General features: G+C 39.2%; 1 protein-coding gene across 1 annotated transcript in view; it reads right to left on the bottom strand.

Annotated features, from left to right (window-relative positions):
- Positions 1 to 2,151: 2,151 nt before the first annotated feature.
- The window catches only part of CRYL1 (crystallin lambda 1), a 48,702-nt gene continuing 22,930 nt past the window's right edge, over positions 2,152 to 27,923 (bottom strand). Inside the window, exons 4-8 of the mRNA XM_027677203.1 lie at positions 26,595 to 26,756; positions 22,073 to 22,267; positions 13,704 to 13,809; positions 5,591 to 5,697; positions 2,152 to 4,006 (exon numbers count right to left, since the gene is read on the bottom strand). Of these exons, the coding sequence (XP_027533004.1) occupies positions 3,893 to 4,006; positions 5,591 to 5,697; positions 13,704 to 13,809; positions 22,073 to 22,267; positions 26,595 to 26,756 (684 nt within the window). The 3' untranslated portion in view covers positions 2,152 to 3,892. The remainder of the gene's footprint in view (positions 4,007 to 5,590; positions 5,698 to 13,703; positions 13,810 to 22,072; positions 22,268 to 26,594; positions 26,757 to 27,923) is intronic.

The raw sequence follows: 27,923 nt of genomic DNA, 5'->3' as shown, positions 1-27,923 counted from the left end.
GTTCTTAATACCATCCAATTAGATAACAGGGCGATCAGAAAATGCTTACATTTTAACTTCCAAACTATTATCATGACTAGAAGAATAACTACAGAATAGGGAAAGTAAATTCATATGGCTGCTTTGCAGGCTGCAAACTACTCCCATTACACTCAAATATTTAGGAAACAGAGGTATTGGACTTCACTTAGTGAAGGAGGTATTTTCCTGCATCTTTCCTTTCTTCCTTATCTTACACATGATTTGGTTTGATTTCCAACAGCATTAAGTCAAAGGCTTTGGTATGAACACAGTGGTCTCTGCTTCCAACATGCAGCAGTAACTTATCGTGAAGTATGCATAATAAGGAAAATAAAAAATATCAAATTGGTAAAACAGAGAAAAACATAGTGCGACAAAGACTTAGAAAATTCCATCTTCCATCACAAGAAGTTTATTGCATTTGAGGAGAAAAGTAATGGGATAAAAGGAGTAAGACAAATTTGAAGAAAAAAATTAAAGCAATTAATTCAACAGAATTGGAATTTTGCAGACTTATTTACACGCAGTAACACCATCCTCAATTTCATTTATGATTTGGGTAAAAAAGTCCTCTTATCATATGTGACAATTTGAACTAATCTATCTACATTCTTTGGGGTTAACTGACTTAAGACAGAGTAATATTTGTGATGCAAAATAGTCCAAAATCAAATAAAACTTGGAATCAGGCAAATGCAGGTTGGGATGGTTGGTCTCTGCTGTAACCTCCTGCTCACAACAGGTGAGCTCTGAGGTCAGACCAGGCTGCTCAGGGCTGCACCCAGCTGGGACTTGAAAACCTTCAAGTACAGAGATTGCACCACCTCTGTGGACAACCTGTGCCCCTGCCTTACTATCTCCATGGGGCAAAAAGTGTCTTCTTACATCCAGACTGAAACTCTTGCCTTTCAATTTATGTCCATTGTCTATACCTTCTCCCCCAGCCCCAATTTACAGCCTGACTCAGTCTCCTTGATGACTTCCGTACAGGCACTGGGGGCAGCTGGTAGGTCCTCCCAAAGCCACCATCTCTGCTCCAGGCTGTACAAGTCCAGCTCCCCCAGCCTCTCCTTGCAGGACCAGCCTCACCATCTCGTGGGCCTCCCCTACCCCTTGTCCCTGTACAAGATATGTCTCATGTCTTTTGTACTGGGAGCCCCAAGCTGGGTGCAGGATTCAGATACCATCTAACGACTATGAGTAAAGGGGATTAATTGTGAACAGGGTACAGGTCCCTGGGATGAGGACAGCCCATTTCATTCTTTTAGCTACCTTTTCCTAATGCTTTCCAGTTGTTGTTACATTTACTAGCTAATAATTGTGTGTGCTTCCAATCCTATGCAAATGTCGGCTAAAACACATTTTTTGTCAAGAATCTCCCCCCACCGCCAACTTGTAGCTGTGAACCTATGTGGGAACTGATGCTCCAAGGTGAGCTTTGCTGTATGCTAGACCCTGTGGAGGAGCTGCTCACAACACGGAAGTGCTCTGGCTCTCTTCAGAGAGCTTTTCACCCCAAAGAAAACCATTCCCTCACAGCAGAGCCTTGTGTCTGCAGCAACTGGTTACCAACACATAAAGTATAGGAGAGTGTGCATTATTTCTTGTCTATTTTCTCTCACTGACTTCCACAAGTTATTCTACCAGAACACTGGTTTCTAAAGACGTGTATGTAGTATGTATATGTAGTGCTACCACTAAAGCATCAATCACACTGGAGCACAGAAGTTAATACCTTCCTCATTAAAATATTTTATTAATAAGCAAATAATAAAAACAGCGGCAAATATTTCATGACATGATTCAGTTTTAAAATATCTCAGAAGCAATGCAAGCTAATTAATTATGACAATGTCATGTGCCCATAAGAAAAGCAGGTCAAATCTTGAAAGTAATCAGAACCTTCTCTGGTCCTGTCTGAAATGCAAAAACATACACAAAATAAGAAAATCAGCCTCATAATTAATTTACTATTGTTTAATAAGGCCTCAGGAGTGAGGATTGACCTCTCTAATTTCAGATATCTAAATGCAGGTTGAGCCAGTTGCTGTGGCAATAAAAAACAATAGAAGAAATCTGACAATTTTAAGTCTATATTGGAATAAAATAATTTGAGCTTACAAATTTTCCTTTCTCTCAGATGATTATAAAGAAGCACAGGACAATCTCTGCACTATGCCTCCCATCCTATGTTTCACATCCAGAAATCTCTTCTTGGCCCACCATTTGTGTCAAGCAATACAATTTATCCTGCATCTTTTACTGTGACCTAAGCAGAAATAAGTGGTATTGGTATGTTCATGCAGACATTTCTGCTGTTCAGTTCAAAATGGTAACTAATAAAATTTCAACAGCTTGTTTGTGTCCTCTATAAAAAACCAAGAGAATTAGCAAAATGACAGCTTAAAACTTCTGCATCTGTGCTGTGACTGAAGTTCCATGATCAGTTAGCACAAATTCAGAAATGCATAACTCAAGAAGGGTGGGTGCAATGCCCTGTTTCAAGTTATTCTTACTATCTGCATAACAATAATGCCCCAAGGTTCCAGCTAAGATCAAAGTCCAACCATATTACAGGGTTCAGACATTCATAATAACACTTTGTCTGCTGTGGATGAAAACATGCCACTGCAGCACCTGAGGTTGATACTACTTCCAGGTGTTTCCTGCCTCCCTGTCCATGGACGAGAAGTTGTGTTTCCCGAGGGAAGGGCAGCAGTAAAGCCTAAATGCTACATTTAAGCCACTGTATCTTTCCCTCTGCAGGGCAGCAAAATAGCAGATCACAGAATCATAGAACGGCTTGTGTTGGAAGGGACCTTAAAGATCATCTAGTTCCAACCCAGATACCTGCGGTCCCTTCAGCTGCAGCTGTTACACTCACTACAGCTGAGTCCTAAAGAAGCAGATCTTGTTTCAGCTAATGTATAAAACAGACGTGGCACAAGAGAGGTGAACTGGCTTCCCAAGATCATTCATATGATCATGGAGAAAGCCCAGACAGACCCACTACACGGTACTGTCTCCCAAACTAGCTACTAAATCAAAATCTCTTATTTCTCAGAGACAAGTCTTAAAACGAGGCACATACTAATGCAGCAATGCCAATGGCCAGCATCAAACATCGGTGGGCGAAGCCATGGGGTATCAAGTGCATGGTCTTAAAGACCAAGTAGGTCTCTGGTAAGTCTAACAGAACCAGGGGTAGGGAATGAAGGGGGAATTCTGCTCTATTTACTTACATTTAGATCACCATACAAGTACAGAAGTGCCAAAGGGTGGGAAAGGAGGAGCAATTCTTTCCCCTACATTGTGGTACAGTAACAGATATGAGTTGAAGTGACCCTTACTGCTGCTGAGGTCTCAGCTCACTGGCCAGTGAATCCCCTCTTTGCTCAATGCAACCTTCTCCTATCTGCAGCCAGAGCTTCACAAATTAACCTCACTGTCACAGTGATTGGTGAGTGTGGGCTTATTTTCTCCAGTGACAAACAGCTGATGTTTGCCTTTTTCAGATCCCTGCATAAGCAAATATTGTTCAAGTGCTGAATTCCTAAGCAAGCTGAAAAATTCATTATTTAAAACACGATTGTGTTCCAGCATTGCACAATATTAATATTGCTAAAGCTACTTAATGCCTGCACATCTAATGCATTTATACAGTAATTTGATAAATTTTAACTGAACTTTTTAATAACTGTTTCTAGTTATTCATTAATTTGTCAAATTTGGACCAAATGTTTCATTGGTCTCTACATGTGCACATATCATTGGTTGCACATTCAGTCTCCTCTTCCGCACGACAAAAAATTTCCACTTTTTTATGAAGATCTGCTCTTCATTTGGTCTCTCCTGTTAGACAAGGTGCACCTCAGTTGGATTTCATTTGTGTTTTCAGTTTGGCAAGACCACTGAGACATTCATCTCTCCATTTTCTCCTGGCATCCAAGACTTTTGGCACAACTGGAATTTTTTCAGTCATTGCCTGGAACAGAAAATTTAAAATGATTAAATCTCACGTTCTGAATAGAAAGTTTCTCACCAGCATTGTTTTCCTGTTTTCCCTGTGTCAGATCAAGTCAACATCCACACAAACTATAATGTAGTTTCACAAGCAACAGGTCACTAATTCTTTAAATGGATGACTGGAAATGAGCCAACCCATATGAAAAGAAAAGTGTTCCCACTTGTATAAGGTTATCCTGAATGTGACAATGAAGACGACTACAGAAACAACAAAACATCAGCCTCTTCCCTCACTTTGCTCCACACAGCCACTGCCTAGTCTCTTTGACAATAATCTTTTATCAAGCAGGAGGGAGGCAACCGGGCCATTTATGTGGCTGAAAATGTGCTCTAAACCAGATTCCTGTGTGTGTTTTTAAAGCTGTGATGTCTCTTCTGGTTCCCAATAAATGTAATGAGGGATACCATGTTTATTAAAAACATTTTGTCTTAAGAGTGCCAGTTATAATAAAAATGATAGAGGGAGATACATAACAAACTCAGGGGAAAAAAAGGTACTTCTGAGTGTACAACTCAAGTTCTTAGAAGTGCCAAAGAAAAAGCAATTTTTTGAGAGAGCAGGTAAAGATTACAAGGTCATCTTTGCCAAAAGAGTACCTGAGGTCTTAGGTTTAAAAATCAAGTGTTGAGAAACTGGGTAAAACCAGGACCTGCTACCAATGACTTGGAAGCTGTGGTTACTCCAGAAAAAAACCAGCAGGAGGGACAGAGAAGTAAGATAAGAAATGTCTAATGATTTACTCTAAGAAAGGATCCTTGCAAGCCTATCTTTGGTGTTAAAGACTGAAGATAATAAAGAGACACAGAAACAGATGCTGAAGTGGAATACAGCTTTTTATAAAAAAACCCAAAGTCTTTCATGCAAATTAAAAGCTGCTAATTGTGAATGACTCCACAATTATTATTGATTGTTATTATAAGCAATCTATGTTGTTAAAGCATAAAAGAATTCTTTTCCTTTTTAACATAGCTCATGTTGAAACTGCATTAACATAAAAAGAAACAAAACAATGCTATCTTCCAGACAGATTGCCTCCATATTTCAAATGAATCTCTGATAGCTGATCAGAAATGATCCAACACATAAGTTCTTTAGTGAAGCATTAAAAAAAGCAGAGTTAGGAAGTACTTCAGTTAGTTCCTATGGTCATTCAAAATAGCCTACATAGTAAGTATAAACAAATTGTGGGCTTAGAAATGTTAATAGACAAACTAGATTCCAATCCAGAACAGCACTTTAAAACATCTTTAAACATGCAAGTAACCTTACCAGACTGCTCACATGCTTAACTTAAACATGTATTTGCAGTGCTACAGACTGGAACTCTAGTTTGTAAAGCACAAAAACAAGAAAAAGAACACCCAGAAGGAAAAAAGCTACAGGGTTTATACAGCAAGGAATCTTCTTCCTTAAAGTACACATTCACACAATAAGTACAGACTACGGATACCTATAGCAGTTAACTGAAATGGTACAAATGTTAAAATAAAAGCTAACATTCGTTGTTCTGAGTGTCACTGTTTTTATCAATTCTGCATTTACCTGATTGACTTTCTGCACAACTTCACCTGAAAATTCTGGAACTGGCCCAAAGGTGTTCAGAACAAGTCTCATTCCTTCAGAGTATCTTTCACAATAACTTGCAATACCTAAAAATAAAAGTGAAAAGTTAGATTTCAACAAAATTTCCTAGTTAAGGTCAGTAAGGTTGCCTGTGCTTAAGCACTGTCTTACATCAGAAACCCAAAAAATGGTCTGCTCTTATGATTAAGACACCTAATTGTCATCAAGGAAAAATGGATTCTAACCACCACATTTCCATTAAGGTTCATGGAAAAATCATTTAGGACACACCTTCATTGCAAAACCAGTTAATGTTACATACCAGTAGGTAATGCTATGTGAGGGGTGTAGTACACAACCACAGCTTTACTTGAGACAAGAAAGCCTCCTTGACCAGTGTCCACAAGGAGAGTGCTCTCACCTCTCCTCTCCTCCTGTTCAGTATGTATCATATCCATTGCAGCATTCCTGTTATTATTTTTATTTATGAACCTGGAGTGTATCAAGAACAACATGGCTCAGGGGGAAAGGGTCAAAGGCATGGAGACCCAGGTGGCCTCTAGTGAAGGAAAAACACTTAAGGAGGAACAGATGGATCTTGCAGATCAATACCTTATATTGTAACTGGGGTTAGTGACAGGGATTTGACTTTTATGACCCTCTGAAGGTTGAACACTTGTAGGGGGAGACAGAATCCACCTGACAAAGAGGAGAAAAAGCATCATTGCCAAAAACCTGGCCAATCTGGTGAGAAAAGCTTTATATTAGGATCACTGGAAAAGTGAGATTACAACCAGTAATCAAGAGAGGAAGGTGTATATGGGGATAGAAAGAAAAGAGTGCAGGGTAACAGGTACAAGAAAAATCTCAAAGTACAAAAAAAGGCAGAAAGAGTCCACTCTAGTGTATATGCACAAATGCATGCAGCTGGAAAACAACCAGAGGAAGTAAGAGTGTGGTCAAACAACTACAACATTGTTGGAGCAACTGTGGTGTGGTGGGATGGCTCACACAGCTGGAGTGCTGCAGCGTACAGATATGGTAAACAGAGAAGTGTCAGCTATCAGTTATTCTGGTGCTTATCCAGCTGACACAGGTCTATGACACATAGTTTGAGTTTGGTACTTTTCCGAAAGTCAAGGCATACCTTTCAAACATTTGGTAAGCTTGTTTAATAATACCATAGATCTGGTAGTTTTGATTTTGGTACAGTCAGGAGAAGGTAGAATAGAAGACTGTGTGCCAGAAGTCTTCTTCACAAGCCTTAAGCTAAAGAGCTAAAGAGATAGTATCTTAGGAATGTTGAATGGATATGGCTGATCCATTTACCTGGTGAATGTGAACTCCTGAGCTGGATATGGCCTTCAAAGCTCACTCAGCCAGATAGATTTGGAAATTGAGCTCCTACTGGCAGCTCACTTTGAATGAATCAGAACAATTTCTGGGTGGGTGTAGATCATCAGTTCAACAGAGACATGCCAAATGCAGGCTGGGTAATCCAATTTACTCACTGCACATAACGTATGAATGAATAGAAGCCTTACACAAAGTCAGCAAATTAGGAAAAGGTGGGAAAAAAAAGTTATGGGTCTAGAGAAGAGCAGCAGCATTAGTGCAGCTGATCTCAACATTGTGGCTGAAAAGGCAACACGCAGGCCTGTATGCTGCACATCAAGCAGGGAGGGGGCACTGCAAAATCTTTCAAGTCTCAAGTGAGGGAAACAGACCAAGTTAGAATACACACATAGTCTCAGCCAAGGACTAAAAAAATAATAGTTTCAAAATAACTAACCCAAGGTAGTACTCCCAGTGTGAAATGTCAGTGGAGACAACTGCAATTTTAATTTGGTTTCAGCAATCAGGATCAACTGTATGCTGCCGGCTTCAAGAAGGCACTTGAGCAATGGGGAATATTGCTGGAAAAATCACTTTGCTTTTCAACTGCAAACTCAAAATTAGCAAATATTTGACTCCAGGTCTTTAGTCTTGGGAGTCCTTTGGTTCAAAGGTCAGGGCTATAGCAAAGGTGGATGAGAAGAGCCCTTGACTAGAGCATAGGGACAAGAAGGAGGAAAACAAATATGACAGAATTCCTTTAACTTTAATCCTTGTTGATACTACCCAGGGAGCAGCTTAGTCTTAAAGAAATTAGCATTAGTAAACAGTGTGAGACAGACAGGAGAGCACCTTAGAGATGGAGAAACAGGAAGAAGATGGCAAATGGGGTTGTTAAAAACAACCATCTCTCCTTGCATCCAGTTGCTGTGCCCACACTGTGCCTCACTATCTCTAACTGGAGAACAAGAATGATGCAAGATGCATCTGGGACAGAGAAAGAGGATGATAGCTTCTTCTTGTCTATGCGGTTTGTTGGCTCCCTGTCTAAACCTCCATATTCCCTGCACACACTCGCTTCATCAGCTTTGGAGGAAAGACGCTGTGGGAGAAGGCAGATGTTGCAGCAATTGGGAACTCTGAACACAGGGTAGAAATACCTCCAGGGAAGGCAGGAATTCCTTGAATCTTCCTTCCACCACTTAGTCACAGCTACGGCAGAGAGTGAAAGAACCTCTTCTTGAGGTAGCAAAAAGTTCTAAGGGAGTAGTGGATGCAGGATTATAGAGAAGAAAAGGGGAATACTCTATCTTCCTTGAAAATTCAAAACCCATCTCAGCATTTCTGACTTCTACAGTATAGTTACAGGAACATGTTATCACAGGCTAGACAAGGGCATTGATTCAAGGCTCTTCAGCTGCCCATATGTATCTAGGACACACAAGGCTCTTTATACCACCAAAAAAGGAATAAGCTGCTACTTATTCAGCTTCAGCAAGAGTCCGGACAGTTTTCAAAATGGCTAACAAACTGTCCCACAAGAATTTGTCCAAATAACCCACTTCAGGTTTACAGGTCCTTACCTGAAGGAATTGCATTGGTGTGGTGCAAACATGGTTCTTGCTGAAATGCCTCTAGTTGCATCATCAAGATGAACACGACATTGATGAAGAAAAAATAACTCAGAACAAATATTTAGCTTAGAAACATGCATAAAATGCTTCACTGCCCTAAGAAGACCTCTTCTCAAGTGAAGTTCATAAAGAGAAAGGTGATGGGAGTAGTAGGAAGAAAGGGAAAATACAACAGTATAAAATGTAGTATATTCATGCATTATAGTTTGTAAGCATCTTGAAGTATCTCAGCTTCTTCCTTTCTCTTCATAAGACAATAGGTATGAGGGATGCAAGCAAGCAAACTTGGTAAACCAGTCTGACAAGGAGACTACACATGGGGCAAAACAAGGAAGGCACTGAGATATTTGTGGAAGAGAGCAAGAGACAGGAGCAAGTGTTACTGGTATAGTCAGGGAACATGCCAAAGAGAGGGTGCTTCATGATACTGAGTATTAACTTGATGACTTTCAACCTGATGAACAGCATAACAAGATACTGTAATGACTCAAAAAGAGCTGGTAAGATGGTCAAGCCACTGATGCAATAGCATCAACAACTTGAAAAGACTGGGGTGGGGTTGACTTTAGCACATAAAATCTAAGAAGCAGCTGCACTGAAAGATGAGTATGGATGACAGTAGAAAAAAAGGGGCATATTTTGGGAACATCATGGAGTAATCTGACATGGTTAGGTTACGTTCAGAGAAACAACAGTCCCAAACTCTGTTTTACTGATGGAGGAATTACATTTCTAGACATTACAGCTCCAAGGGAAACTTTCCAAATGTAATCCTACCTTCAGCAAAGGTGTGTCTGAACACAGATGCATGCTCTTAGTTAGGGTGTGAATTCACAGGATGCTTCATATGCTACATTAATTCCCATATGAATTCACTTCAAATTCTAGTTGTATGAATACTTTTGATTACCTTAAGACAGCAGTAACACCCAAAAAAGTTTTATTCTCACTGTTTCTATATTATCACCTCAACAGCAATGCACAAACGTTTCTGCAGGTCTGTGAGCTGGATCCAGGAATTAAATTGAGTCAATATGAGCCACTTGGATGTGCTTCCCCCCCCCAAAGCAGTTTCCTTCCTGTCTGTTGCAATTCAGTTCTCAATATGCTGGTGGTGTTTCTGCTCCTTTTGATGACTTGATGCTGTCATTTTATTTCATGTTCAAGGCTATTGGCTCACTGCCATATATTCAACATTCCTAATACTCATGCATGGATTAACTGGTAACCTAAAGTGGCCTGGATAATAGGTTTGATAGGATCATTTATGAACTAACACAGCAGAAACAAGACACTAGCACATAGGAAGTTCATGGGAAGATCTTGATGTATGCATCCCACAGGGAAAGAAGAAACACTAATTTCAGAAAAAATAATTGGAATAATATTCCTTATTCAAAACCAAACAAAAATGTCATATCACCCTAAAAAAAAAAAGAAAAGACAGACTCTCCTACAAATAACACTATTTTTCTCTCACATGCCTCCTTCATGCCTACCATCCTTCCTCACTGATTAACAGAGTTTAAGATTGTGGGCAACTAATATCTTATAGCTGTAAAGAAAGGCAGCTGCTGTGAAGCTGATAGGCTAATAAAAAGGATAGAGGGGGTTTCTTATACCTACCTCCATTTCCCTCCACTGATAAAAAATAGACAGTATTAGTACAGTGCTTCAGAGCAGGTTGTCATAGAGTCATTTAGACTGGAAAAGACCTCTAAGATCATCAAGTCCAACCATTAACCCTGCACTGCTCAGTCCACCACTAAACCATGTCCCCAGCTGCCACATCTACATGTCTTTTCAATACCTCCAGGGATGGCGACTCCACTACTTCCCTGGGCACCCTGTTCCAATGCTTGACAACCCTTTCCACAAAGTCTTTTTCCTTTGTATCCAATCTAAACCTTCCCTTGAGGGTTCCACCTCAAGGTGCAACTTGAGGCCATTCCCTCTTGTCCTATAACTTGTTTCCTGGGAGAAGAGATAGATCCCACATGGCTACAACCTCCTTTCAGGTAGTTGCAGAGAGCGATAAGTAGTTACAGAGGCTCATCTATCCTGAGCCTCCTTTTCTCCAGGCTAAACACCCCCAGCTGTTCCTCATAAGATTTGTGCTCCAGACCCTTCCCCAGCTGCATTGCCCTTCTCTGGACACACTCCAGCACCTCGATGTCTTTCTTGTAGTGAGGAGCCTAAAACTGAACACAGGATTCAAAGTGTGTCCTCACCAGTACTGAGCACAGGGGGTCAATCACTGCCCTGGTCCTGCTGGCCACACTATTGCTGATACAGGCCAGGATGCCATTGGTCTTCTTGGCCACCTGGGCATACTGCTGGCTCATGGTCATCCACTGTCAACCAAGACCCCCAGATTCTTTTCCACTGGGCATCTTTCCACCCACTCTTCCCCTAGCCTGTAGCACTGCATGGGGTTGTTGTGACCCAAATGTGGGACCCAGCACTTGGCCTTGTTGAGCCTCATACAGTTGGCCTTGGCCCATGGATCCAGCCTGTCCAGATCCCTCTGCAGACCCTTCCTGTCCTCCACAAAATCAACACTCCAACCCAATTTGGCGTCGTCTGCCAACTGACTGAGGGTGCACTCGATCCCCCTTGTCCAGATCATTGATGAAGATGTTAAATAGGACTGTCCCAAATACTGAGCCCTGTGAAGCACCACTATTTACTGGGCCCCAGCTGGATGTAACTCCATTTCACCACCACTCTCTGGCCATTCAGACAGTTTTTTACCCAGTGAACAATATACCTGTTCAAGCCATGAGCAGCCAGTCTCTCCAGAAGAATGCTGTGGGAAACAGTGTCAAAGGCTTTACTAAAAGTCCAGGCAAAAAACATCCATAGCCTCATGCACTAAGCGGGTCATCTTGCCATAGAAGATCAGGTTAGTCAAGAAAACCCTTGGCAATCAAGAGGAGGTCCATACTATTCCATATTATGTAAAGCAATAGTGGACAACTGAAGAGAAGTTAGCACTGGAATGGAACTATGAACATCACATGTCCTGACATCAGCAATTTTGATTTGAACTGATGAGGGCAAGAGCCTGAGTCAGTCTGTGAGCACACAAAGAGGAGCAGCTCTAGACTCAGAGACAATGAATCTGCAAGGGCAGGAGTGAAGCAATACTTCTCATGATCCAAGTTATTGAACAATGGTGGAAGTGGTCCAGTACACAAGTGTACTAAATATGTTATTTTAGGGTTATTTTTAATTGAGAATATTATTTAATGTTAAAATAACTCTACAGGTGTATTTTGGTTTTTTATTTTGCAAGCCTATCACCAGACTACTCTTTCAGTTTATCAGTCACTTGGATTGTATTTCCCAAGTTTTCTTCCTAACATATTAATAGAAGGAATCATTAAATCTAGAAGCTGGATAATTTCTGCCATTAATAAACAACCTACCAGTTTCATGTGTTACCTAAAATTGGTTTGAGACGGGAAATTTCAGAAATGTTTTGGTAACAATGACTACTTCCTGATAGGAAGAAGGAAGCTAAACTGGATCATGATGGAACACTAAATGCCAAAGAGCACTCCAGGAAGAGCCTCAAAACCAACCCAGATGACTTACATGATTCCATTTATCTCAAGTAAACATTGTTTTAGAATTCAGGAGTCTAAAACATGGATTAAAAAAAAAGATTCACAAGCATGATTTGATCTCTAAAATGGATTGCCATTTTATGGTATAAATAAACATTCTGTTTCAGTTTTATGTTTTAGTAGAGGCAGTTCAACAAGTTACTCTGACAGAAGACCCTGTGCATGAATGATTCCTGCAGAGGATGGCATGAGAGCTTAGTGGAATGGTAGGGGCTGGACTGGACAACCCTGGCCTGCAAGACTCCAGGTAGTTTGCTGTGCTGAAGGCTAGTGCTACATGCATCTGTTTTATATAAAGAATGTATATGGTTATACTGAGTAAGTCTAAAATCACTAGAGAGAATGGAAACTGCTAGATATTAATAGATCAGAAGAGGGAAACTTTTAGAAAGGTGCCTCTGTTTAGAGGATGAATGTTGTTTACCTAACAATACACAAAAGCAAACACTCTGTGACATTTAATTTACTGATATACAACCAAACCAACAAGCTGAAAGACCCTGGTAGAGCATCCACAATTCCACATTCATGGCAAATTGCTTAGTCAGCCTTAAGAGACATAAGCTTCTGCTAAGTAACCAACCAAGAAGTAGAAGTAAAATAACACTTTAATTGTGCACTGGTATTTTATGATCTCGGTTTCTTATTTTTATTTTACTATTGTATTCTACTTTTGTTTATTTTACTGTTGCTGGGACCTCCCATGTTAGGGACCATACAAAAGGAGAATAAAGGCACAGCCCATAATATAAGTTAGTTTTTAGTTGACCTTCATTTCTTGAAGTTTTTGTGTTTTGCTAAAGTCTTTGCTCAGTCTTTGTAACACTGATCCACAATTTTTCTTTCATTTTATGAAATTCACTTTTTGTTTAGCTAGGATTCACATATACTATTCCAAAAACATCTAAAAATCTGTCTTAATTATGCAAGACAGATATTGAACCATCACTTGACCGCTTTTTCAAGTCAACTTCGTATGCACAGTATTATGTGACTAAAGTAATTTTACTTCACTCAGGATCTAAGCCAGCTTAAAGCATACCAGCTCCAGTGATATTTACACCAAGCCTTTGTATTTGCTACAAATTCGGGGAGGGTGGCACTCATCTATGGAAAGTGATTTTCTGTTGACACTGGATTATCAGCTGAACTTTTTCAATACTTTCTTTTCCTGACACTCAGACAGCCCTGAACTACGGTTACAGCAATGCTGTCAAAGCATTGGGATGAATCTTGGAAAAAATTAATTACACAGCTAGTGTTTTAATGATTTGTCATCTTTCATCTGATCATTTAAAATAGAATAGTCAATATCCATTTCCTTCCATCAACCTCAAGTTTTAGGTAAGTTTTCCTTTTCTTACCATTACAATAAAGAAAGGTACAAGTCATAGTTGCAGCAATCCTAACATGGTTTTATTACACAACATTTCCAGAGTCTTGTGCAATGTAAGCCTTCCCTTCATATTCATAACATTTTAAACTACCTACCTTCTGCATTAAGATGCATGGTTTCCAGAGGTCCAATAAATGCATATCGCATTCCCAATCCATCAGACATCACAAGGTCTAGATCAGTAGGAGATATTACTCCTTCCTAAGCAGCAAAAGTAGAACAGGAAGGAAGGGTGGTGAATGCTTGCTTTTAATATAAAATTTCACAGGTTTTGTATATAATTAAAAAATTAAAGAAGTAATAAAAACTAAGGTCAGAAATAGCAGTTAGCTTGCAAAGAGAAACAAAACTGCTTGCCAGAAATGCCCATCTATTATGCAAGCCTTCCTATGGTTCAGTATAAGCACTCATTCATATCTCTAAGATTGCTGTACTTCATAGTCCAACTACACTTTGATACATTTTCACAGTATTTCTTTAATTTATAAATTTACTTTTACATACAGTATGTACTATTTGTACACAGTAGTTTGCCTGATACTTATTACTTTCAATAATTCATGTACTAAAACTAAACTAGAGCTGTGTATGTTAACCAATATCCTTTTTTTTCCCCAGAAACTGAAAATCAGAGAAGCAAGCAAGCATGACACTCTTAACAGCACATGACCAGAAGAGTTTATATCAAATCTAAGTACTATAGTAACTCTTTCAAATACGGGAGTTTTGGCTGAATGTTACACCTTCCCTCATATTCTCTTGGGTTTGAATTTTTTGGGCAGAGTCACAGTTAGCAGAATGGCAGTGCAGCAGTGGGTACTACTCCTGAGGCCACCTGCAAAAAAAGCTGGGACCAAACACGCAGGCAATGAAGTTGCCACTCCCTCCCAAAAAACTCATTGAACATTCAAACTACCCAGCCTCAACCTGCCCAGGGTTCTCAAGTTCATTTCAGAGCTGGCAGGATACAGAGTATGCAAAATGAAGTATTTTGGTGTTAAAAGCTGAGCACTGCTATTCCACCCACATAGTAGCACTTACAAGAAAGCCAACACCTCCATCAGGTCAGGGCAAGCACAGGAAAGGTTGTAAAAAAATGAGTTACAGTTCATTACCTTAACAGATTTATTCGAGAAGAATACTATTTATTACGTGAGGTTGTTTTCAACTACTAGAAAGATATGAATTAACTAAAACTTGTTCTAATCAATTCTATCAGACAAAGCTTAGTTTCAAGAATTTGTCCTCTTTATTCACAGAGACATGAAAACATTTCCTTCAGGTTTAGGAAGGCGGAAGAGGTTCTGAACTGCTTCTAATTTGTCTTCTCACCCTACTCTGAGGTGCTGTCCTCACTGAGTGCCTCTTTCCTAAGAAGCCCCTTCGAGCTGCAGAATACAAGTACATATACACATTTGCTTGGCCAAAGACACGTCTTTTTCTGTTAAATTTCCCTCTTGCAGGGCCCTGCCTCAATACCCCTTTATAACACACAGGCATCAGCTAGAGTTACAGGCACACAGGACAACAACCTGTAGTAGACGCTGACATCTGAGCTAGACATCTAGACTCTCTTTGTAATCACTAGGGAGAAAAAGGAAATCAGCATCCTAAAGCAGGCTCCTAGAATAGATGAGTTGTGTCCTAAAAGGGCCTAATTCTCCTCACTGATTGAAAGATGAGTAAGGATCTTAGATGTCAAAGTCTACATTGTAGACACCCCATCTTAAGTGACTTATTCTCACCCCACAGTGTCTTCCTGTGTTCATCATCTACATCATCTACTGCTGCTTTAAAAGGAAGTTATAAGCCAAAACCCAACATAACTTCTACAGCTGGCCACAGACATCGTTTTGTCATCTCAGGCTTAAATAGAGACATTTATAAGATGATCTCAAGTCTCAACTTGTCAATTGCTCCTATCAAAAACAAGCCTGTCTGAATCCCTGTTGCAGATGACTTTATAACTCTACCTTGAAAAGGAAACATTAACAGAATTATTAAGACCTATGCACTATATATGGAACACATGGTTCTGGTAACAATTTAATTAGACAGTAAATGGCATGGATAAGAAAGCATAATTTTCTTCAACTTAAAGGTAAAGCATAGGCATGGTAAAGTAACTCATCTAGAGGCAGACAGAAAGGTCTGCATAAAGACAGGACTAAATGAAAACCTCAGACAGAATTCAGATTACAGACCAGCATCAGTGTAACTAACACAGGCACCATAGGTTCTGTGAAAGCTTTTTCTCCTGACGTGGCAACACAACTTCTCTGAACAACATCAGCAAAGTCAACAAAAATGCTCTTCTGTTGGGAGTGCTTCATTCAAACAATGAGTTGTGCTGGTAAAGCTGTGCTTGATGAGTGTTTGTTTCTCCCCACCCCCACCCCGGTTGACATGTATTTGTGGACAAAAGATTAACGACAAATTCCAGACAAGCATTTGAACCACAGCAGCAGTTAAAAACTGTAAACATAGCATTAAAAGAGTTAACAGGCTCTTGAAGCACTTCAGAATAATTGCAAATTACTTTTCAAATTAAAAACTTATTTATTTATTTTGATACCATAGTCCTCAGCTTTGATACTGACATTTGAAGACCAGGTGCCCTCTGAGTCATGACACGAGTGCTTTGCTCTTGGTCTTTTGACTATAGCTGCAATTGACGTTTACAGGTGCTAAAAGGCAAGAATTGTTGCTACTGGAAAGAAAACATGACAGATCCCTTCAGCTGAGAGATAGAGTATTTTATACAAACAAGCTCAGCTTCTTGTCACATAGACTCTCTTAAAGAAAAAGTTTTTGCTTTTTCTCTTCAGAAATTAAAAACACATAAATGATAAACAAGTTAGACCATCCTCCCCTAAGGAATAACCCTACACCCACTTATGTTAAGGACATCATAAGCTGGTGGAATGACTCAGCAGGGTGGGTGCAAGGTTAGCAAAATGTCTTCCACAAGGATTGGTGTTTATGCTAAGCACCAAACAAGAAAGAGTTCCAACCCAGTTTCATTAAGTCTAGGTGTGAAATAATCTTCCCAAGGGGAGTTTTCATCCTTCTTGTAAACCTTCGCCTCCAGCACTTGTCAGAGGGAAGAGGAAGTGTATTAAGAGTTCACTAGAAGCTCTTGAAGCTACAGAATTAAGCTCTTAATTTAAAATAAATTCCACCAGAATCCTCAATGGTCCCAATGGCCAGTCAAACTTCAAAATCTAGACCAGCTCAGAATCCTCCACACTTCTTATGACATCACAAATTCATTTTCCTGGAGATTTTAATCTCCAGTGATGCCACAGTACTGTCCTAATGAGCCTTTGGTATTCTATTAGTGCTTCTCTCTATGCAGGGACCCTTTTCACCTTTTCAAAAACCTGCGGTGGTTCTCTAGTATCCACCTTTATGCTCTGACCCAACCTGTTTGGTTTTAATCAACAGTCTTTACATCTGTGACTCACACCCACATCGCAACTTCTGTCACTGACTTGGTTTGTAATTATATTAGATGTAGCGTGGCCAAAACCCTCCAATCTCACTTTTTTTCATTCTACCAATTCATCATGTTCTTCTACTCACTCCAGTCTGTTTATAGAGTTATTCTGGACTCCACTGCCTCCTGGACCACATACTTTCTGTCTCCAAATCTGCTACTTCATTCTCTGTATCTCCCAAATCCAGTATTCTCCTTTTTCTGATTGCCACTGATATATGCATTCTCTCTCAGAAGCACTTCTTACACCCTTCTCTTCACTATCACTTCAATCAAGTCCCTTCCATCTACACCCTGATGAGATCTTTTTCCAGTCCTGTCATTTTGAGCAGATAACTTTTCTCCTACCAGCTTCATCTCTGTGCATTTCATAATGTTTGAGAAACTTGTTGTCCTACACACTTCACACCTACTTTGCTGGCTTTTATCTTCCTTCTTCCATGGCACCTTCACTCACCTCACACTGTAAGAAACACTTAATATCAACATCTTTTTATCCCTGTCCCTTTCAACTTCCTTTTATGATGTTCCCCCTTTTATGGGGCACTGTAACTAGAAGTTTAACCCTGTATGTTATCTTTGATCTTCTGGAAAGGTCCTCTGTATAATGCTGAAATATAATTAATAGTAAGGAATTTGGAATTTAATAAGTCTTGCCAGCATTTAAGGACTGCTAAACTAATCACCTGAGAAGGGAAGGGTACATAAATTAAGGATTTAAGACAATGCCTCTGACTGCTGTGAAAACAAATTAAAATGGACACACAGCCAAACCCTGACTTTATTTTCCACAAGATTAACAAAAATGACAGGCTGCCCATTCTTCTCGTATTTTACAATGACTACAACAAAAAGAAAACCCACTTGGGAAGAAAAAAAACACATTTAAGACAGTATTAAAAACTTATACAGAGGGAAGCAGAGACTCTTTAGACATTTACACAATCCATCCTGCAAAGCAGTTTTAATGCATTCTTAAAAGCAGATGAAACTCCTAAATTATATCAAGGCTAAAAAACTGCCATCTTCCCTTTGCTATCTCTGCGTCTGTATTTTATGACCTCCTTGCAAATTCCAGGTGATATTTAAAAAAATACTTCAAAAAGTTAAGATTCCACTCAATAATCCACAGTGAAAGGACAGTTCTAGATATTCAGAGTAAGGCTTGCGACTTCTGAACTGAAGTGTTGGTGAAACCATTTGGTTGTTATTTTCTGGGTTGTGTCTATCAAAACTGTACCTTCAGAACAAGACAAAGTCAAGCTATTTAACTAACAAGCTTTTGTAACGTAATCCCAAACTACTATAGAATGTATTGGTACTGGCAAAAGTACAAAAGTAATACTGTCCACAGTGCACAGGGTGCTTCCCAGGCAAATAAAAGCAGTAAGTCTCTGCTCCAAGGAATTATGAACACAATCAGATAGACCTGTGATCACTGTCAATGGAGATGTGAGAAAGTAAATAAATGGTAACAGAGACTAACAGAGAAAGCAGTTTGAGATATTTTTCGTTAGTGGCTACAGGGTATTCTAAGGGTTCCAAACTAGTAATATCAAAATTTAAGGTTGAGAGGAATAAGGATCTTCGACCTCACAGTACATCTTTTACTCTCATAATCATCATCTTTGCAACACTTCTACCAAAGACCTAAAGACTAAAAACATAAACAAGAAATCTACAAGAACCTCAGTCTCACACAGGCTATGAGATCCTATGGAAAGTTCTCAATCCTTAAAGAGATAGTCTGGAGTGCTCCTGGTATCTGCTTTTTCATGGAATAAGTGTGGAGCATGAGGAGACAAAGATAACTGATGCAAAAAGTTCCTGCCACAAACACTTGCATTGCCCATGTGCTCATGATGTGCAAGTCAAAACAACAGTCAAAAAGACATCTTGTCACAAAAAGAGTAACTCACATCCAAAATGAAACATCTCTTTGTAGCACTCTTGCCTCAAAGGGAAGCACTTGCTTGAATTACATCTTTTAAACCCATAAATGAATTTATGGTCTTTGCTTCTAAGTTCTTGTAAAGTCAAACTTCTGCATCCTTTAACCCTAATTGTCCACATGACCAAAGTTCTCAGCACCCAATTGTACATCTCCAAATCAGTTTTCATTCTCCTACCTTCCTACAATTCGAATCTCAACTTTCAGGCCTCTTAATTTTTTACCGTCTTAACTCCACAATTCCCACTCCCATATCTAGTTCAGTCCTGCATTCACAGGATTAATAGCGTGGTTATTTTGGTCAAGAATGCATTATTAGTATGTTCCTCCTGCTATCATTTGCAGATTATCTTCCACCCCCAGGTGCTACGTAGAGTAAGGAAAACATTTGTTTCAGACATAATCAATGTGAGTAAAACTTGATTTTTAGGAATCTCTCAAAGACTGAGAGTTGGGGAGGCTGATGTTTTCAACAATAAGATCTGAAAAGTGACTTAACAGTTAGAAGCAAAAGTACTCCTCTCCATTTGGAAAGTGGAAAACACCAAAACAACATGACTTGAAATAAAAATTACTATGTTGGCAGCACAACAGTAGAAACACAAACTGCCCCAGGCCTGCAGCTCTCACCTATCTGCAGTGATTCTCCTTCCATCAAAGGCACTGTGCAGCCTGAAGTCACACAGCTGAAACTATACAGCTTTGACAGCTGCTATTTGTTCAGGCTTCTGGAATGGAAATACAGCCACCAAAGTTGTTACAGTTTAAACGTACATTTGCCTGAAACGCAGTAAGTTTATACAAGAACAGAACAACTTGAAAACTTCGATGAGGCACAACAAAAGCAACTTTAATTATCTGTCAGTGCTTCAAGCCCTATGTTATCACTACTCACATCACCACCACCCACACAAAAGCATCCATACAGGTTCATACTAAAGGTTCACCTCAATTCAATACCTCCTTTCAATAGTAACCCATGAAGTGTTCTTGCATTCTTTCCACAGCTGAAGATCAAACACAGATTGATACTTTCAATTATATGTACTGCCTCAGCTCCCAGCAGTCCAATCTTTGAGACTCTGACAATTGGAGGATGCTTCTGCACAGTCTAACATGAATGTGCCTAAATGATCCCATTCAAATTTAGCATCTTAGGTTACTATGGCAGCAGCCTCTACAATTGAGTTTGCCCTCAGAGATGTGAAAGAATCCTACCAGATTTTTGAGGCATTATTGCCCTGAATACCTGTGCTGACCAAGGGTATTGTATCAATGTGTCTACACGTTATCAGACTTACTGGTCCACAATTTCTCAAAGACTCTTTGATTTTTTTAAAAGACCTATGGTGTGCTAACTTCCATTTCTGCAGTATTTTGCTAGACAGTGTGTAAAACAGCACTTAAATTAGTATTTCATCAACTTCATATTTCAGTTTTATGATCCTCAGAGAAGTTCCATTTCTCTTTCATGGTCTGTCATTACTCATTTACTCTTTCTTCCTCCAAAAACCTTGTTCTTAGAATGACTTATTCTACGTCAGATCTCTCCTTTTCAAGGAGGGAATGCTGCAGTTCAGCTACCTTTCTTCTCATGAATTTACCTTCCTTGTCCACAATTTGTTGTAGTTGTTTTACATTTTTATTCTCAAAATATTTCTTTTCATCAGTATTTCCATGGTTTCAAAAATAATTTAGAGGTTAATTTAGATAGGACCAGACTCTTTTCAGTGGTGCCCAGCACACAGGACAAGGGGCAACAGGCACAAACTACAAATTCAGAAAGTTCCATCTGAATAGGAAGGAAAAAATTCTTTACTTTGAAGGTGATGGAGCACTGGAACAGGCTGTGGAGTACTCTCCTCATTCAAAACCACCTAGCCGTGATCCTGTGCAACCTGTTTAGTAAGGGGGTGGGACTGGATGATCTCCAGAGGACCCTTCCAACCCCAAGTATTCTGTGATCCTGTGTTACTACCCTTTCTATCCTACGTCTTTCAACACAACTACAGCTTTCTGAAGGGGTTTTTCTTTTCATAAACTTGAGACTGTTTATTAAATGTTTAATAACAAAAGCAATTTTTAAAATTTAAATAAATATCTGCAGAAGATCAGTTCCTTCCTAACAATATTGTTTTCCTTATTATTATTCACCACCTCCTTTACATTGTTGTATTATGTTGCTAGTGAAAGCCAGCTACAGGGAAGCAAAATCAGTTCAGCAACTATGTTGAGATACTTTGGAAAAAGAGTAGCTTTATTTATTGTAATATTACCTTAAAGATCTTTACCTATATTTGTGTGCATGGTTGTTTTAAACATCTTGAAAAGTCAAAACACTCTCTACCACAAAAAAGTAAGCCCTATTCAAGCTCAGTTGAAACTCATCTCAAGAGAATAGCAACAGACTCATAACTCAGCTCCTGCTGATGAAAGATCAGACTTTTCAGCACAGAACAGGTAACTGTGAGAAAAGCTGAAGGGACACAAACAAATGATTCTCAGCTAGAAGTCTGAATGGGCAGGAGGAGCAGAAATCTGTCTTTACCTACAAGTATCAAGTAACAGTTGAACCTATGAGTGCAATTCCTGAAAGGCCAAAGGGAAAACCATTTCAAATATTATTTTAATAACCAATGTCCAGCAGGCCAGCAACATTAAAAAAAATAAAAGGAAATTATGAGACAGCCTACAAAAAAGAAAAATCAGTATTTTGATTTCTATGCTTTTAAGATTTTTCTTTTTATTGTTCTGAAAATAACAATATTCTGAAAAGAAAGCAGGATAAAGAATAGTTGTTATGATCACACATCACTTTGTTTTTGCCAGTTTTTGCTATTTATAACTGACATCACTTCTTACTGATTTTAATCTACATGTTAAATATATATTTCATGTTTATTAGGGACAGTTTAACAAAGATGACACAGATTTATAGGAAGTTTAAAAATACTTGTCACATCTACAAAACTGACCAAGTGTGTGTGTAGACACCAAAAAAAATATATACATACGCCCACAAGTCTCCAGGCTTCACTTATCACTGCATATTGTAGTCGATTCAGAACAAAGCCCTCAATTTCTCTGTTTAGTTTGACAGGAGATTGACCAATCTTCTTCATTAGGGCATACGTTCTTTCTGTAGTAGAAGGATCTGTTTCTGGATGAGGAACAATTTCAACCAATGGCACAAAGTAAGGTGGATTTACCTCAAGAAGAAACACAAAAGAAGAATGTCAACCATTAATGAAACAAGGTAATATAAAGCATCTTTAGAACTGCTACTAGCTTGGATATTTTCCAGTGAACACAGTAAGCCTGATATTCTGATCCTGAAAGACTTCACCAATCCAATAAAAGCTGATGCATTAATTCAAATTAAAAAAAAGTAATTAATCTTGCACTAACTTGAACTCTGTTTAATCCCAGCAAAGTTCATGGAGCTACACTAAAAATGACAGCACTCAAACAGTACTACAAGACCTTATATTGACTTGAGTAACTGATGCTTTCTCAATATTCAGGATGCTTGTTGTTTTAAGTTATATGGTCACCACCTGTCTTTCCAAATTAAGGCATTTCCTTTTAGATATTCAGGAACTTTATAATAAAAATATTGCTAAACACCACCTGTAAGATGCAACACTTAATAGATAAGCTGCTACTGGCCCAAGCCTGTAAATATATGCTAAACACAGTAACAGATGCCACATAAAACATACTTTGAAAATGTTGCTGAACAGGTTACCTTCAAACACTGTACTTAAAAAAAAAATAAAAATTACCTCTCCCTGACTCTTCCCAAATGTAATTTCTCATCAAATCAAGAGCTTTGTTTAATGTATTTTTGAAGTAAAAACCAAAAAATCGTTAAGAAGATTCTGGAAACAGCTAAAAGCTCTTCAGGTCACAGTGTTATAGAGACAAACACTGCCTTGCATGCTCTTTCCAAAGTAGCAGTCCTTCAGCCCTACTCCTAAGGTGTTAAACTCAGCTTTCCATCTAGTTTCCAGGCAATAGAAGAAGCTAGCATATCATAAATGACTACTAGGAATAACATTAACATTTAAAGGATGGTAATTAAGCACTGATTCTGTCATCATGCTCCCTTATTGTCAACTACTCTTTACTGTGCTCATGTAAATGCAAGTACAGGATTTAGTCCCAGCAACATGCAAACAGTCTTTCCTCTCTGCATGTTCTTTCAGGTGACCAGTGACAGGACCCAAGGGAATGGCCTGAAGTTGTGTTGGGGAGGTTTAGGTTGGATATTAGAAAAAGGTTCTTCACCCAGAGGGTGGTTGCGCACTGGAACAGGCTCCCCAGGGAAGTGGTCACAGCACCAAGTCTGACAGAGTTCAAGAAGCATTTCAACAGTGCTCTCAGGCACGTGGTGTGACTCTTGAGGATGGTCCTCTGCAGGGCTAAGAGCTGGACTTGAATGATCCTTGTGGATCCCTTCCAACTCAGAATATTCTGTGGTTCTGTGATTCTTCTCAGTGTTAATATGGTTCCCTTTACTGTAGGGTCTGACCAATGCATAATCTGATGTATGTTACATCTGCTCTAACTACTGATGTAACACACTTCATTCCCTTTAAAGTGCCTCGTGTCTCACATAGCCTCTCTCACATCAGTCTGGCAGTGCCACCACTGACGCCAAGAACAGCACGATGGATATCATCACAGGTGTGGTGTCAGGCAACTGAGCAAGACTCAAAACACTACAAGCACCAGGACATTCTCTGAAGGCTTTTCTAACCCACAAGTATATAACAAGTTCCAACCAGAAAGAGGACAAGTTAATTATTGAGGGAGACTGGAGCTATTAAAAATTTCTTCCAAGACTAGCGTTGACAATGATCTTATTGAAATATTCCATTTCATGAATTTGGCATGGGGAGTATATGGGTGTGTTCATGAGCACACTGAGGAGACTCAGGAAGACAATTTTTCAGGAGTGAGATAACAGATGTTGGTAAAAACTAAAAGTGGTAGAACATACATGAAATAAGGAATAGGGGAAGATTTCTAAAAATAAGAAGCATTTCAGGAAGCAGAAGGTTACCTTAGTCTATGAAAATGAAAGCTAAGAAAGGATATGACAAAGAAAATACCAAAAAGAATTAAGCTACACAAAAGCTACCAACATACATAAAAATTAATTTTAATGGACTGTTAATTAGATTGGAACAAAAATTAGAAGACATAAACAACTTCTAACAGGACTAGCAGAGTTAAAAGAAAAACTAACAGATAGAGTTTAATACATTTTCAGGATGATTTGATTAAAGGGTTTCCTGTACAACAGGGGACTTGACTCAATGGCATAGTCTCCTCTAGCTCCATATTTCTATCATGTGACCTAGCAGGCATATATAGTACGTGAGACAACAACTCTGCAACAGACCTCTACTGATACACTGCCTGAAACTCCTCTCAGAGAACAGCTGTACCTGTTTTGTATTGTATTGTAAGAATTGTGTGCATTTCTATCATACAGCTGTGCTATGGGATTTAATTTCTTTTTTTTAAAATTACTGAACCATGTTAAGCAAAAGGATGAGCTGCTTCTGTGCTTAGGGCACTTCATTTTATTTCATCTCAACATGCTCACCTGTGTCAGAGGCTCTACAACTTTAGCTTTTAAGTAATTTTCAAATTCTACACTTGTTTTCAGTGTCTTCCAGAGCTGCTTGCTTCCTGCAGCCACCAAGTCCTAGTATTGTGTTTGAGATCTTAGTAATGGCAAAACCACCCAAAACCAAACAAAAAAACCCCACCAAAAGCCATCAACTACTACAAAGCAAGCATATTTCCTGATTTAACAGACGCAGAAAGGCCTCTAGAAGAGTACACTGGCTTACAGGTTCTCCAGGACACTCAGTACAGCTGAGATTACTAAGAAAATAGTCTCAGTTGGACTGCAAAGCCATTTCAGAACAATTAAGATATTTTAAGGCACTCTAGAGCATTTGCTTTGAAAAAATACATATATCCTTACAACAGCAACCTAGGAAATGCTTATGCAGAGACTAGCTACCTTTCCAGATCTGATAAAACTTGGTTTCAGGAGCAGCTCCTATAAAGATTGCAGTTCAAACTAAACAAAGTCAACCGGTACAGACCAACTTGGGAAAACAGTAAGACAGAGTACAGTAAAATCAAAGACTGACGAACAGTCAGGCGGGCAGGAACTGGTTAAAAAAAAAATTGTATAGTTACTTAATACAGAAATATAGTAGAAACGCTATTTCTTCTCTTGCACTACAGAAAGTTATAGCCCTGGAAATATGACATAAGGAACTACTGAATTTCAAACTGGAGAAAGGCTAAATCTAGGCACAGATACATACTTTGAAGTTTCACTTTGTTTTTTAATTAAAAGGGATCAAAACCTATTTATATAGAAACAAACCAATCCTTTTGTTCCCTTTGCTATCCATCCAGTCACCCCAAGGTACAAGGATGGTGGTGGAGGGGTGTCAGAAAGGGACTGATCAAATGCTTTGACACTACAGCATTAGGCTACAGGTAGCTGTATAGACACTACAGTAAAGTAGTGCTGTATTTTTGCATTCTTGAGCATGCCCAGGGAACTGACATTTATTTTATACACTCAGGGATGCCCTGGAGAGACATCATGCAGTTACCAAATTGCAGAAACTAGAGTAGTACCTTTCTCCAGATACTGTACACCTTCATGACCACAGGCCTCTTAATTGATCGGTCAAACACCAGATTAACATTGGGCTTACAAATTCATTAGCTTATTGAGTAGCAGAAAACAAAAGCAGTAAGAATTCCAGTGATCAAGATAAAATGCTCTTCCCTGCTGAGAAGAGACGTGATAAGCTGCTGTCTGCAAGTTTTACATAGACCTCAACAGAGGTTCACAAGTACCCTTCGCAATTGCGAGGTTCTGCTGCAACCTCTAGTCATGCCATTTCTGCATCACTGCCCTGTCCCAGTTGGTTGTGAAGCATGCAAATTCAGCTCCAAGTCCAATTTGTTCCATTTCATCATTCCTTCATTCCTCTTTCAGGTATTCTGCTTCTGCACCAGAAATCTGAAGAAACCAGAGTCAAACATTTCCATCTTTCATCAACATCACCTGACAAGCACATGCAGCTCAGTGTTTGGATTCTTACTGTTACTCAAAAGCAGCTGAAAAACGATACTACAAAAGACTAACCACGGCACAAGAAGAAAGTAGGTAATGTTAGAGATTTGTATTCAAAACACAGAATTCCAACATTTTGAAAGCCAGTAGTTTGAGAAACACATAACACTATGAGCGCAACAGCTTACACAGGACATATTGAGCCAACAGTAGGAAACGTGCACATATTCTCTCAATTTAGTAGATGCTGCTGCTCACAGAATGAACAAACTACAACTTTTTTGAAAAGTTGGGTCCCTGCGCACTAACAATTGCACACAAACACTTCAAATACCCTTCTGTATCTTTCAGTCTGCAGGAAGGAGTTTGGGATGCAGTTTATACAAAAACAAAAAACATGCCATCGTACTTACAGGATGTGATACAATACACTGCTTAACATGTTTAAGGCCAGCGAACAATTTGCTGGGTAAGAGACAAGAGGTCGAGCTGCTCAAGATAACATTGTCGCCCACAATAAGATCCAACTGACCAAAAATCTTCTTTTTCAGTTCCAGGTTCTCTGGAGTGCATTCCTGGAATGAAAGTAAAAATGAGTATTAGAAATCATCTAGTTCAATAGTATGTATCCATATAATCCAGATGTTACTGATCCCACCTTGACACCTAGGAACTCAGCACAAACCATCTATTTTAATCAAACTAGGTATACCAGTAAGCCATAACACAAAAATACCTTCCCACTGATAAAGAAAGGGAAAGCCCAAGAGTTTCTCTACAGCTGAAGATGGACCACCACACACCACAGGAAATATAACACAAAACAAATGATTCTGCTTTATCTAAAGTGTAGACATTTACTCACATACAGAGATAACACAGTACAGAAGACCAGGCCCCTTTTTATTTTTAAAGAGAATCTCACATGATAGTAGTCAGTGTTCTCTCTCAGACAAGATAGAAATAAAGAGGTGTATCTCAAAAGAAGACAAACTTACAATCTACAGAACTATGGCAGGAGATGCCAAGGTACAGCTCTGCAACCTGCACTGAAACAATTCTCAGAGTTGACATGAATGGAGATACTTAAGTGTTTTAATGTGAGAAAGATTTCGGAAGTAGAATGCATGCTATCAAAACTTCTCCCAAAGCTATCAAGCATGTTCAGCTCTACAGTATTGTGTGAAATTTCACATGTATGAGTCAAGAGCCACAATCTACAGTAACTAGATTTCCAAAATTATTTCCAGGAGCTGCCTGAAGGAGAGAATGCAGAAGTCCACTAATCTGAGAGCAGCAAGGACATGGGAGAGTAATGACAGTGGATCCCACAATCAACAGAAAATACTTCTGTCTGCAAGAGGAAAACAGAAGAACAAAGACAGCTTGTTTTCTGGGGGGTTTGGAAGGGTTTAAAAAAATCCAAAATGGATCCCAAAGTTGCAAAACCTCAGCTTTCCCCTTAAAACACAGAAAATACCGTCTCTTTTCCAGCTCTAACCTTCTTCCACCTGTCACTACTTCATTCTATCTTTCCTGTTATGCTGAAATGCACATGGGGGGTAGGGAAAAAGGCCACACATTTGACATAATCCGAAATTTACATTTAATATCTTCAGCTTCACAGCCTCAGTGGCAGGAATGCCCAGAGGCCAGAGTTTTTAATTGAGTGAATGGGTTAAAAGTAATTTGAAGTCTTAAAAAATATGTTTCATGGAACAGTACTAAAGGTTCCATGATGC

Source organism: Neopelma chrysocephalum, unplaced genomic scaffold (assembly GCF_003984885.1).
Source record: "Neopelma chrysocephalum unplaced genomic scaffold, ASM398488v2 Primary Assembly neopelma1_43, whole genome shotgun sequence".
Lineage (NCBI taxonomy): Eukaryota > Metazoa > Chordata > Aves > Passeriformes > Pipridae > Neopelma > Neopelma chrysocephalum.
This window is presented reverse-complemented; position numbering and strand designations above follow the sequence as displayed.